A 12344-nucleotide genomic window follows, 5' to 3' on the forward strand; every position below is an offset into this window, starting at 1 on the left:
ACTTTGTAATATTTTGAAGTATTTCTTCTAAAATTGTTTGCCAAGACCTTTAAATAGAGTTGGAATTCATGTGCTTCATGTACTATAAAAGTAACTTCAGATTTTTCTTTTTAGAATACTACTTTTACAAAGGAATTTTCTAAGTGTCATTAACATTTGGAAATTCGTAGGGAGGGAGAGTGCAGTAGGAAAGGAAACTGGTAAGGGAGCCATCTAGAGGTGGCATTCTTGGGGGGAGTTCTACTGTTATGAATTTGTCACATGTTGGGTTTGTGGTTATGTGTTCTTTGACTTTGGGACAGATACACACAATTACTTTGGGGCCACTTCTAAAAAACATAGGTAAATTCTTTTAAAAACTGGTGTTATCAGGATTGGTGTTTATTTGTATGGCAATGAGCTAATGACTTAACCTACATACTAAAGTTCATTTCTTTTTTCAGTTTATTTGCTTTTTGTTTGGTTATATTCCAAAGAGTAGAGCATATATTGATTATTTGGAGTTGGGGGAAGCAATAGAGACATAAAGCATACATCCTTCCTCTTTATATATGAATTTGTTTACCCAAAAGATAGCTTTTTTGGGGGGTGTTATAAATTACTCCTACTCAGAGCTAATGTTTTAAGGTTTCCTGTATTTTGGGACAATGTTTTATTTTCAAAAGAAAGTGGAGTCTTTATAAATATCTTAAGGGTAGGGAGAAAGCATGTTAAGAGAGAAAGGGAGATTGATTTGAACCTTATTTTAATTTTGTACAAGTTACTTTTCTTTGCCTGTTTTTCTCTTCCTTAAGACAAAAATGATGGTATTAATTTTATAAGATTTATTGTAGGGTTAAGTTGAATTTGTGAGTACAGACAATACATAGTAAGATTTACTTGGAATGATATCTGACAATGTAAGCATGTCAGGGAACACTTGCATGCTAGATTTGCAGATCCTTGTCATTCCTGTTTCTAGCTTTTCTTTCAGGTACAGTTTGAGTTTTTGAGATATAATCAGATACAGTCATCATCATCATCATCATCATCATTTAGACATTTCAAAATGTTTAATGTTCTTTGTTGGCAGTATCTACTTTTTTTTAGAGCTTTATAATAAAGATTTAACAACACCCATTTAGCCAGTTAAGTATTATGGTAGTACATCATTAGAAATGAGGTGTTAGGAAACTGTGAAACCTCTGCCTTAAAATTTTTAAAATTCATGAGCAGTATTTCTTTTGCAAATGGGAAAAATCACTTTCATTTTGCTTCCATAATTTTTTTTTTTTTTTTTTTTTTGCATGTTAGGGATTGAACCCAGGACCTCATGCATGCTAAGTTCTCACTATGTCACTGAACTTTACCCTGAGTCCCATATAAACTCAAGGGCCTTTTGCATGTTAGGCAAGCACTCTACTACTGAGCTACATCACCAGCCTTCCCATGTCATATTTTTAACTTGCTGCATATTTGATGATAGTTGTATAATCAAACATATTAAACTACTCTGAGGATTTAAAGCAGTAAAATGGGGGGGGGTATTTCAAGTTTTATTACTGTATTTGTTTACTTGACTTTGTAAAGTTACCATTTCTAACCTGAAAAATGTAGAAGTGTTGTTATTTCTGTGTTCATTTTTCCTCCGCTAAAGGGAAATTTTTCCTTTGCCTTTTTTCTTCTTCTTGTGATAAAAGAACAAAACCCTAAATTCACCCTCCTAACAGTTTGTTTTGTTTTGCTGGCACCAGGGATTGAACCCAGGGGTGCTTACCACTGAGCCTTATCTGCAGCCTTTTTTTAAAAATTTTGAAACAGGGTCTTGCTAAATTGCTTAGGGCCTTGCTAAGTTGCTGAGGCTCATTTCCAATTTGTGATCCTTTTGCCTCAGCCTCCTGAGTCACTGGGATTACAGGTGTGTGCCACCACACCTGCCTTTGTTTTTTTAAGAGATGAGAGTTTTGCTATGTCTGGTGTCAGACTCTGGGCTTAAGTGATCCTCCTATCTCAGCTTCCCAAGTATCTGGGACTACAGACATGGGCCACTACACCTGTCCTCCCTCTTTAAAGCTGGCTAATGTTCCATTACATATATATGCCACATTTTCTTTATCCATCCATTGATGGACATTTAGGTTGCTTCCATATCTATTGTGAATACTGCTGCAGTGAACATGTGTCTGCATATATTTCTTATACCAGGAGTGGGATTGCTGGATCATATGGTAGTTATATTTTTGAGGCACCTCCATAGTGGTTTCCATGGTGCTCTACCATTTGCATTCCCACTGACATTGTGCAGAGATTCTAATTTCTCTACATCCTTGCCAACTCTTGTTATTTTCTTTTTTTTAATAGAATCCATTCTAGTAGGTATGAGGTCTTATCTAATTGTGGTTGGCTATTTGTATCATTGGAGAAATGTCTGTTCAGTTCATTTGTCTTTTTGGTTTTTTTTTTTCCCCAGTGGTAAGCATTGACTCCCAAAACTAGGGCTTCTAGCACTATAGAGTTGCTAGAGCAGTGCTCTGCCATTGCCCATTTACTAATCAGGTTGTTTGATTTTTGTTGTTTTTACTGAATTGTGAGAGTTCTATATTCTGAATATTAACCTCTTATCCAATATTATGGTTTGCAAATATTTCTCTGATTCTGTGGTTGTCTTTTTATACTGCTGATTGATTCCTTTCCTGCACAGAATTTTTTTGTCGTTGTTGTGGTTTTGGGGATTGAATCCAGGGATTCATGAATGTTAGGCAAGCTCTTTGCCACTGAGCTATATCCCTAGCCCTTATGTATGTATGTATGTATGTATATATTTATTTAATATTTGTGGCACCGGGGATTGAATCCAGGGACTTGTGCATGCTATTCAAGCACTCTACCACTGAGCTATATTCCCAGCCCTTGTTATTTATTTTTTCTTTTCTTTTTTTTTTTATTGTAAACAAATGGGATACATATTGTTTCTCTGTTTGTACATGGAGTAAAGACATACCATTTGTGTAATCATAAATTTACATAGGATAATGTTGTTAGCCCTTGTTATTTTGAGATGAGTTCTCTTTAAGTTGCCCAGGGTGACCTGAAACTTGCAATCCTCCTCCCTCAGCATTTAGGAGTAGCTTGGATTACTGGCCAAGTGCCACCACACCCAACTGTGCAAAAAGTTTTAAAGTTTGATGAAATCCCTATTGTCTTGTGTCAGTTACCTCTGCTTTTGATGTTGTATGAGAAATCATTGCCCTGTGTAATATGCTAAGGCTGGCCTTGAACTTACAAGCCTTCTGCCTCAACCTCCTGAGTCACTGGGATTACAGATATGTCACTGCACCTGGCTATATTAATTTTTATTTTATTTTTTATTTTTTAAAATATTTTTTTAGTTGTAGGTGGACACAATACTTTTTTTTTTTTTTTTTAATGTAGTGCTGAGAATCAAACCCAGGGCCTCACAAGTGCTAAGTGAGCACTCTACCACTGAGCCACAACCCCAGCCCTGGCTATATTCATTTTTAAAGTATTACTAAATACAGTGACTTATTGTTGCTTGTCAGCATTATTGCCTCTGTTTATCCAGGGGGCCTCTAACTTATATACACTTAAAGAAGTATAGTTATTTACTATCAGGTCAGAAGACATGTACCAAATTAATTTATGGCAATTACAAGAATAAATACTGTAGTAAGAAGCATAAAGCAGAAATAATAGCAGACTGGCAAGTTGGTGTTCACCTGTAGTCTCAAAAGACTGAGGCAGAAGGATATTTTGAGGCTAGGAGTTTCGGGACAGCCTTTGCAGTGTAGCAAAACCCTGTTTCCTTCTTTATAAAAACAAAAACAAACACAAAAAACCCAGGGCAGGTGGCACATGCCTCTAATCCCATCAACTCAGTAGGATGAGGCAAGAGGATCACAAGTTCAAGGCTAGCTTCAGCAACTTAGCAAGGCCCTAAGCAACTTAGACCCTGTCTAAAAATAAAAAGGACTGGGGATGTGGCTCTGTGATAAAGCACCTCTGGGTTCAACCCCCATCACCACCACCACCACCACCCCCCCCCAAAAAAAAAACACACACACACACACACACAACAAAACAGGAATAATAGGAATTCAGAGCATTATTTTCAAACTGAGAGACAAAACTGTTCTATAAATATTTTGGTGTGAGAAATGCATTAGCACTAGGAGGAGTGGAATCAAGGAAGCCAGTTAAACTTTTTATGTTTATTTTTTTGTATTTTTTATTTCATGGTTTCTTTCTTGTTAAACTTTTAAAACCAGGGCCAAGAGAATTGAAAAGAAGGGACCTTCAAGAGATGTAAAAAAGACAGAATTAATACTAATTGACTCCACCCTTCATTGGGGGACTTGGGGAGAATTTAGAATTACCTGAGGTTTCCAGACTGGTTGACTTTTCAGAGGGATCAAGAGAGAATGCAGAATGAACAATATTTCCCATCTGTGTTATCTCAGTGTTTTCAGTAGAGTTCTGACCTTTAGGACAGAACAGAAACTTGAACAGTGCTATAGAGTCTTGAGTCATTGTAGACATGTTAGCTAAAGTCATGGGAGTTGCTCAGTTCACTTGGGAGATGAATTTAAGTCGAAGAGATCAAAATTTCCTAGTTCTATCACAGCTGATGTTAGCCAGTTAGTAATATTGTGAGCCTGGTTTTTTCACTAAACCAAGTTCTTACTTGTTTCAGGAATTCAAAGATGAAGAAACCAGGCTCTGTTGTTCTTTCTGATTGATAAATGTGAAATATTCTTTTTCCTCTAACTTGACATAAACTCTTCTGTACTTTGCCACATTATATACACTTAAGTTTAAACCACATTTCTGTGTATATGTTGTCTATATTATGTCTGTGTATTGAGATATATACATTTTTGGAAGAAATAATTTGACATTTTAGAAATTATAAGTAAATTTTAAAATGCCTGTAACACTTTGTCATTCTTCTCTCCATCCCTAGCCTTACCTCCAAATGCATAGCTACTGATGTGCTAAAATGTTGTTATAAAAATTTATATCAAAGTTTACTGACTGAAGATACTAATTATTTTAAGAAATGGGAAGGAGAGAGAACTTAGCTAAGAGTCATTGGTTTGTTGCCTCTGTTGTTTTATTTCTGATCTGTACAAATAGCCCTTGAAAGAACGATATGCTAGCCCCTTGGTAACTAATAAATTCTGGGCATGTATTTTATGAAATAATAAGTTTATATTTGCCTCATTCTTTTAGGCTATGTACTTCTGTACTTTAAAAATCACTTCCAAATAACAATCTAGCTATATTCATGTAATCCCAAATTTGTGTTTATCTTACATATATATGTTTTTGTTTTGTTTTGTTTGTTTGGTTTTTGGGATGGGATCTTGCTATGTTGCCCAGGCTGGCCTAGAACTCCTGGACTCAAATGATCTTCCTGTCAGCCTCTGAGTAGTTGGGACTACAGGCATGTGCCAGTGTGCTCAGCCATATGTATGTTTTTAATGTGTGTATGGAGGCTTTTAAAAAAATGCTTTATATGGGAGGGGAGTGCCATTATCTAGTATACTGTCATATGCTGCATGAAATAATTGCACAGCCATTTCTTAATTTCAAGATTTTTCTTTTCAACAGGTTTTGTACTGATTGCAAAAATAAAGTCCTTCGAGCATACAATATCCTTATTGGTGAGCTTGATTGCAGCAAAGAAAAGGGCTACTGTGCTGCACTTTATGAAGGCTTGCGGTGTTGTCCACATGAGCGACACATACATGTTTGCTGTGAAACAGACTTCATTGCACATCTTTTGGGTCGTGCCGAGCCAGAGTTCGCAGGAGGGTATGAGTATGTAGTTTGCTAGAATGGGCTATCTAGCGCTTTGCTTCATTTTATTACTAAGTTTATTTCTCTCACCTTCTGCCTCAGTACATATGATGTATGTTTAAATTAAAGTATGCCTATATTGATTGTGCTTTATTAATTGAGTGAAAATATGGAAAAACTGTGGTGTGTGATTTAGTCCTCTGCTCCTTGCTTGAAGGGAAGGGAGGCAGGCGCTCCCTGCCCTTGTTTTTGCTATCATTATAAATAAATTATCATTTTCACTTGAAAATGATTAGAAGGATTTTTTCTTCATCCATGCATTATCATGTTTAGATTTTATTCATAATGGTGGTTTTTGCATAGAAGTAGGATCTTTGCAGCAGGGGTTGAAGGAATGCTTTATTGAATGTAATTCATGAACTGTGTATTTTATATTACTATTAATTTATATAAGAACCTAACATGTCATATCTGGCTTTGTTGTGATAATAAAATCAGAAAAACTTGTTCATAGCATAAATCAAACCCTTTGTGTGGTTTGTATCTGTGGTTTATGAAACCTCATCTGAGTGCCTACTTTTGACTAGGCATTTTAGAATTCAGAGACCTCTTTCATCACTAGTGCTATGACCACTTCTATTAAGATTAATCTAGAGGGCTTTTGCCCATGATTGAATCACTTTGGCATTGCCTTTCTCTATTCTTCCTCAAAACCAACTGAACGAATAAACAAACAACAGGCATTTTTTGCTACAATTGGAACGTGAAAGGAATTGTCATGTCTATGAAGTAGACACTTACATGACTTCTCTGTGCCCTGAAACCCATCTCTTTAGAGCCAGTTCCTGAATTACTATTTTTAGCAATATTAGGATTATGTTCTACTTGTATATGTATTTCTCATTGGTTACATACATGCATGCTTTTGTGTATTTATATATATTAATTGAGTATAAATGTATAACTATCTCATTATTTGATAGTAGATGGTATTTAAAACCTGAACTTGAAGGGTGTGTTATTCATCTTTTACTATTTTAGTTAAGGGTGTTAGGAGTTAATGTAATTTATTCTCCTTTATAGACGAAGAGAAAGGCATGCTAAGACAATAGATATAGCTCAAGAAGAAGTTCTGACTTGCTTGGGAATTCATCTTTATGAAAGACTGCATCGAATCTGGCAGAAATTACGGGCAGAAGAGCAGACATGGCAGATGCTTTTCTATCTTGGTGTTGATGCTTTACGCAAAAGCTTTGAGGTAAGAACAGTAGGATGTCATTCCCATAATCCCAGCAACTCAAGAAGCTGAGATGGGGGAATTGCAAGTTCAGAACCACCTTCAGCAACTTAATGAGACCCTGTCGCTAAATAAAATATTAAAAAGGCCTGGGATGTGACTCAGTGGTTAAGTGCTCCTGGGTTTTCAATCCTCAGTACCAATAAAATAAAGGAAAAGTAGACTGCTTCCATGTCCAAGAGTGCTTAATGAAGTTACTGAACTGACCCTTAATGTAATCCATCAGTGCCTCAGAGAGCTGTAATCCACTGCCGAACTTGCTTGACTTTGAATGGAGAAGGGCCCTAGGGAACTGGAATTTAGAAGTTTTTGGATTTTTCTTTATTTTTTTCATCCCATTACTTCACCAGCCTTGGTTTTTGAACTTTCTTAGAGTTAAAAACTGAAATTGCTGATTAAAAAGATGCTACTGTGAAACATAACTAATGAAAAGTTAAGAACAACAAAAAGTAAGCAACAAAATTAGAAATGAGTTCCAGTTTGTCTGATTTCCAGTAGTTTGAAGTAAATAGGATATGCCTGCCATGATGTAAGAACAACTTCAAGGGACTGTGGGTATAGTTCATATAGTTCATTGGTGGACTATTTGCTTGGCATGCACAGGGCCCTGAGTTTGATCCCCAGCACCACACACAAAAACATATTTTTAGAAATATACTTAAGGCTCTCTTCAATGCTACTGTTGGATTTAGTACTTGTGATTTGATAATATTTTTCATACAGTATACATACTTGGCTAGTAAATACTTTGTATGTAGCAAGGCATGGTTGTAACTTTTTAAGTGGGTTGCCAGTTCCTTGTGAGAAAGAAATGGAAACATTTCCACAAGCCCATGAACTTTAAGCACCCTGTTCTGGAGAGTTTTGAGATTTATACTAATTTTTGTGGAACAGATTTTTAGTTCTTTTTCTCTTTGTCTGTCTTGTATCATAAGAGATTAGATCATCTAATCAGGCTAAATACTTCGTGTAAAGAATTACTCTTCATTCTGCATTGTTCAAATTCTAAAATTAAAAAGTAGTCTATTGCTGGTTTCGAATAGGAGTATATGTAAGTATAACTTCCCCAGAGGGATTAGTTGTATATTGGCTTTCTGAATGGATTTTTAAGACTGTCATCATTTAAGATACTATTACAAGCGCAAGGTCCTGGGTTTGATCCCTAGCACTGCAAAAGGGAAAAAGGAAGATACTAAAGCTTAAGATTCTTTATGAAAACTGGTAAAATTGCAGCATGAAATATCAGCTGGGTATGTGTGATATCATTTAAATTTAACAAACAAGAATTTCCATGGAAAAATAAAGTTATGACCAATATTTATTCTCAAAATTGTTTTTATAACAGATGACTGTGGAAAAAGTACAGGGTATTAGCCGTTTGGAACAACTCTGTGAGGAATTTTCAGAAGAGGAACGAGTAAGAGAACTCAAGCAAGAAAAGAAACGCCAAAAACGGAAGAATAGACGAAAAAATAAGTGTGTATGTGATATTCCTACTCCTTTACAAACAGCAGATGAAAAGGAAGTAAGCCAAGAGAAGGTAGTATTCCTTAGTACCAACTCATAAGTGTATAGCTATTGCTTTGGATAAAAAGTATCGTTTTTTGCTAGATTTGGGCATTTTAAAATTTTTTGATACTGGGCATTGAACCTAGGAGCACTTTACCACGGAGCTATGTCCCCAGTCCTTTGTATTTTTTATTTTGAGACAGGGTGTTGCTAAGTTGCTGAGGCTGGCCTCAAACTTGTGATCCTCCTGCCTCAGCTTCCCAAGTCACAGGGATTACAGATGTATGCCAGTGCACCTGGCTAGATTTGGGCATTTTTACTGTGATTTTCCAGATGTGAGCTCCTGCAGATGGTGTGCTGGCTTTTTCTGTGTAAGCCAAATTTTTAATGTCATGCATTTGTTTTGTACAATGTTGAATAGTTATCTCTTTACCTGACTTTAGTGTGCTGTTATATCAAAGTAAATGTGGAATGTTAGTTCTGTGCATGACCTAGAGCAATTCTCAACTTTTTGGTTACAGGATCCCTTTATAGTCTTAAAAATTAAGTTGTGCAATGAGGTTTTAAAAAAATATTTAACAATACTTACTGTATCAGAAAGTAAAACAAATATTAAGTTATTTATTCATTTAAAAATCATTAGCCTTGCTGAGGCAGTAGTACACACTTGTAATCCCAGTGTCTAGAGAGGCTGAGGCAGGAGGACCACAAGTTTGAGGCCAGCCTGGGCAACTTATTGAGACATTGTCTCTAAATAAAGTAAAAATTTAAAAGAGGTGCTGGAAATGTAGCCCAGTGGTAGAGTACCCCTGGGTTCAATGCCCAGTACAACAGAAAAACCATAAGCCCATTATATGTTAATCATTTGACATTTTTTTTTTAAAAATAACTATTTGGGGAAAAAAAGAATATTCTTATTTTTACATTTTTGCAAATATCTTTAATGTCTGACTTAAAAAGGATCAGTTAGGTTGTTGTATCTGCTTCTGCATTCACTTGGTTTCTGTTGTTAGCCTGGTTGGAAGCATGTATATCAAGTCTGGTCTCAGACATATATGTATATGATAAGAAATGGGAGGATTATTTTACTATAAGCTTTTTCATATAGTTGCATATATTCTTTGATACTTCAATAAGTTTTAGTTTCTGAAAGATTAGTTGTAATGTGGAATTGGACATTTTATGAATGACCTTTTTATATCCTTTTATTTTTTTGTGTGCTGCAAGGAATTGAACCTTGTGCATGCTCAGCAAGTGCCTTATCACTGAGCTACATCCCAGCCCTCATACTCTGTTAAATTAAAATACTTTGGACTGTATTACACTTTGAAGAGATCTTTTACTCATGCATGTAATATGCATTGGAATTCATTTGAAAGATACTGGTTCACTGAATTATACAGATCATCCAGATACTGACAGTTCATTACATAATGTTAGATAATCACATATATTAAAATCACTGGTCTCATTAGATAAGTCTAAGTAGTATAGCTGTGTGGGGTGCACATCTGTAGCCCTAGCTACTTGGAAGCCTCCAAGACTCAAGATCATGGAAGCCCAGAAGTTTGAGGCTATCCTAGGAAACATGGTGAGACCCCCATCTCAAAAGAGAAAAAAAGAGAAGTCACATCCTGTATATTAGGAAGCTTCAAGTTTGCAACATTGTATGCGGATTTTTAAAATTCTGACTGTTGTTTCAAAAGTCTGAAATTTATCATTGTCAACCATACATCCTCCATTGTTCTCCTTGAAGGAACAGACTTCTTTTTATTTTCAAGGAAATGCCTGCTAAATATCCAAATCTGAATAGCCATAGTTCTCTCATTCTTTCAAGTGAAACTGAGGTTCCAGGAAAAGCAACTAGTTCAGCTTGCAGCTCAGTTGCACAAGTACCTTTCTTTGAGTCAGGCATTGTACTTCGGTGTACAACATAAGTGCTTTAAATATACTTTCCATCTGTTACGTAAAGTATATAAAAGACCTCTGTTCATAGTTGATATCTAATAAAATGAGTATTTTTACTACTTCCATCAGAGACATTCATAAGGTGGTGTGGCAGCACATGCCTGTAATTCCAGCTACTCAGAACGTTGAGGATCCAAAATTCAAGGTCTATCTTAGCAACTTAGTGAGATCCTGTCTCAGAATTTAAAAGATGACTTGGATTTAGCTCAATTTTGGAGCTCTTGCCTAGCATGTAGTAGGTCCTGGGCTCAAACCTCAATCATAAGTGAAATATCTTTTATTTATTTTTGCTGCAAGTGCATGGCAAATGAAGAATATGATGACTTTTAGTATATTTTTTAGTAAACCACTGCTTTATTTGTGCTAAGGCATCAATGCTTTTGTATATCAATATAAGTGTGAATACAGTGAAAAAGGCAAATAACATCTGAGTATTAATAATAAAAATAGTTTTGACCTAGGAAACTGCCCTGGGGGTCAGTAGACCACACTTTGAGATAGCTGCTATCCTAAATGTATTTGATACTATTAACTCAACTTACTCTCTGATGGTTCACTGGCTTGATGATTTTTCATGAGAAAAATCTTTTCAATTGGTAACTTTGTAGATCCTAATTAGTAAAAATTGATATGTGGCCATTATGGAAATTAATCTTTTTACTGGCTCTTAATATTCATCCTTAAAGGAAACAGACTTCATAGAAAATAGCTGCAAAGCCTGTGGCAGTACCGAAGATGGCAATAGTTGTGTAGAAGTAATTGTTACCAACGAAAATACATCATGTACCTGTCCTAGCAGTGGCAATCTTTTGGGGTCCCCTAAAATAAAAAAAGGTAAGTAAATAATTTATTTTTAAAATTTAACTCTCTTGCCAGACACAGTGGCACATGCCTGTAATCCCAGCGACTTGGGAGGCTGAGGCAGGAGGATCGAAAATTCAAGGCCAGTCTAGGCAACTTAGTGAGGTTCTTAACAACTCAGTGAGACCTTGTCTCAAAATAAAATATAAAAAGGGTCTAAGGATGTGGCTTAGCAGCTGAGCGCCTCTGGTAGCTCTCCTACCCCCACCCCCTCAAAAAAATTAACTGAGCCTGTTCTTTCTTTTTTTCTTTCTTTCTTTTATTTATTTACTTATTTTTAATTTTGATTCATTGTACACAAATGGGGTACAACTTTTGTTTCTTTGGTTGTACACCTGTTCTTTCTTTTAAATAGAAGAGCTTGCTGGATGTGCTGGTGCACACGCTTATATTCCCAGCTACTTGGGAGGCTGAGTCAGGAGCATCACAAGTTCACTGCCAGTCTGGGCCACTGGTTCAAAATAAAAATAAAAAGGACTAGGGATGTAACTTGGTGTAGAATATTCCTGGGTTCAATCCCTAGTACCACCAAAAAATATTTTTAAATGTAAGAACATTTTTAAAAACATTTTTTGTTGTAGATGGACACAATACCTGTATTTTATTTATTTATTTTTATGTGGTGCTGAGGATGGAATCCAGTGCCTCACATGTGGTATGCAAGCTCCCTACAACTGACCTACAGTCCCGGCCCTAAATGTGAGAACTTTTTAAGAGATCTGGGGATCTAGAATTTAAAAATTGCTTTATAGTCGAGCATGATGGTGCAGACCTGTAATCCCAGCTGCTTGGGAGGCTGAGGCAGGAGGATTGCAAGTTTGGGGCTAGCCTCAGCAACTTAGCAAGGCCCTAAGCAACTTAAAGAGACCCTATTTCAAAATTTAAAAAAAAAAAAAAAAAAATTGCTTTA

General features: G+C 36.0%; 1 protein-coding gene across 7 annotated transcripts in view; it reads left to right on the forward strand.

The window, feature by feature from the left end:
• The window catches only part of GGNBP2 (gametogenetin binding protein 2), a 34237-nt gene that overhangs the window by 18514 nt on the left and 3379 nt on the right, over positions 1 to 12344 (forward strand). For 3 of the 7 annotated variants that reach the window (XM_079131380.1, XM_079131384.1, XM_079131386.1), the window contains 4 exons: positions 5611 to 5820; positions 6883 to 7057; positions 8442 to 8636; positions 11260 to 11407. In XM_079131380.1, coding sequence (XP_078987506.1) covers positions 5611 to 5820; positions 6883 to 7057; positions 8442 to 8636; positions 11260 to 11407 — 728 coding nt within the window. The remainder of the gene's footprint in view (positions 1 to 5610; positions 5821 to 6882; positions 7058 to 8441; positions 8637 to 11259; positions 11408 to 12344) is intronic. The other 4 variants (XM_079131381.1, XM_079131385.1, XM_079131382.1 and 1 more) reach the window with 3 other exon arrangements.

This window comes from Sciurus vulgaris (genome assembly GCF_902686455.1).
Source record: "Sciurus vulgaris genome assembly, chromosome: 3".
NCBI lineage: Eukaryota > Metazoa > Chordata > Mammalia > Rodentia > Sciuridae > Sciurus > Sciurus vulgaris.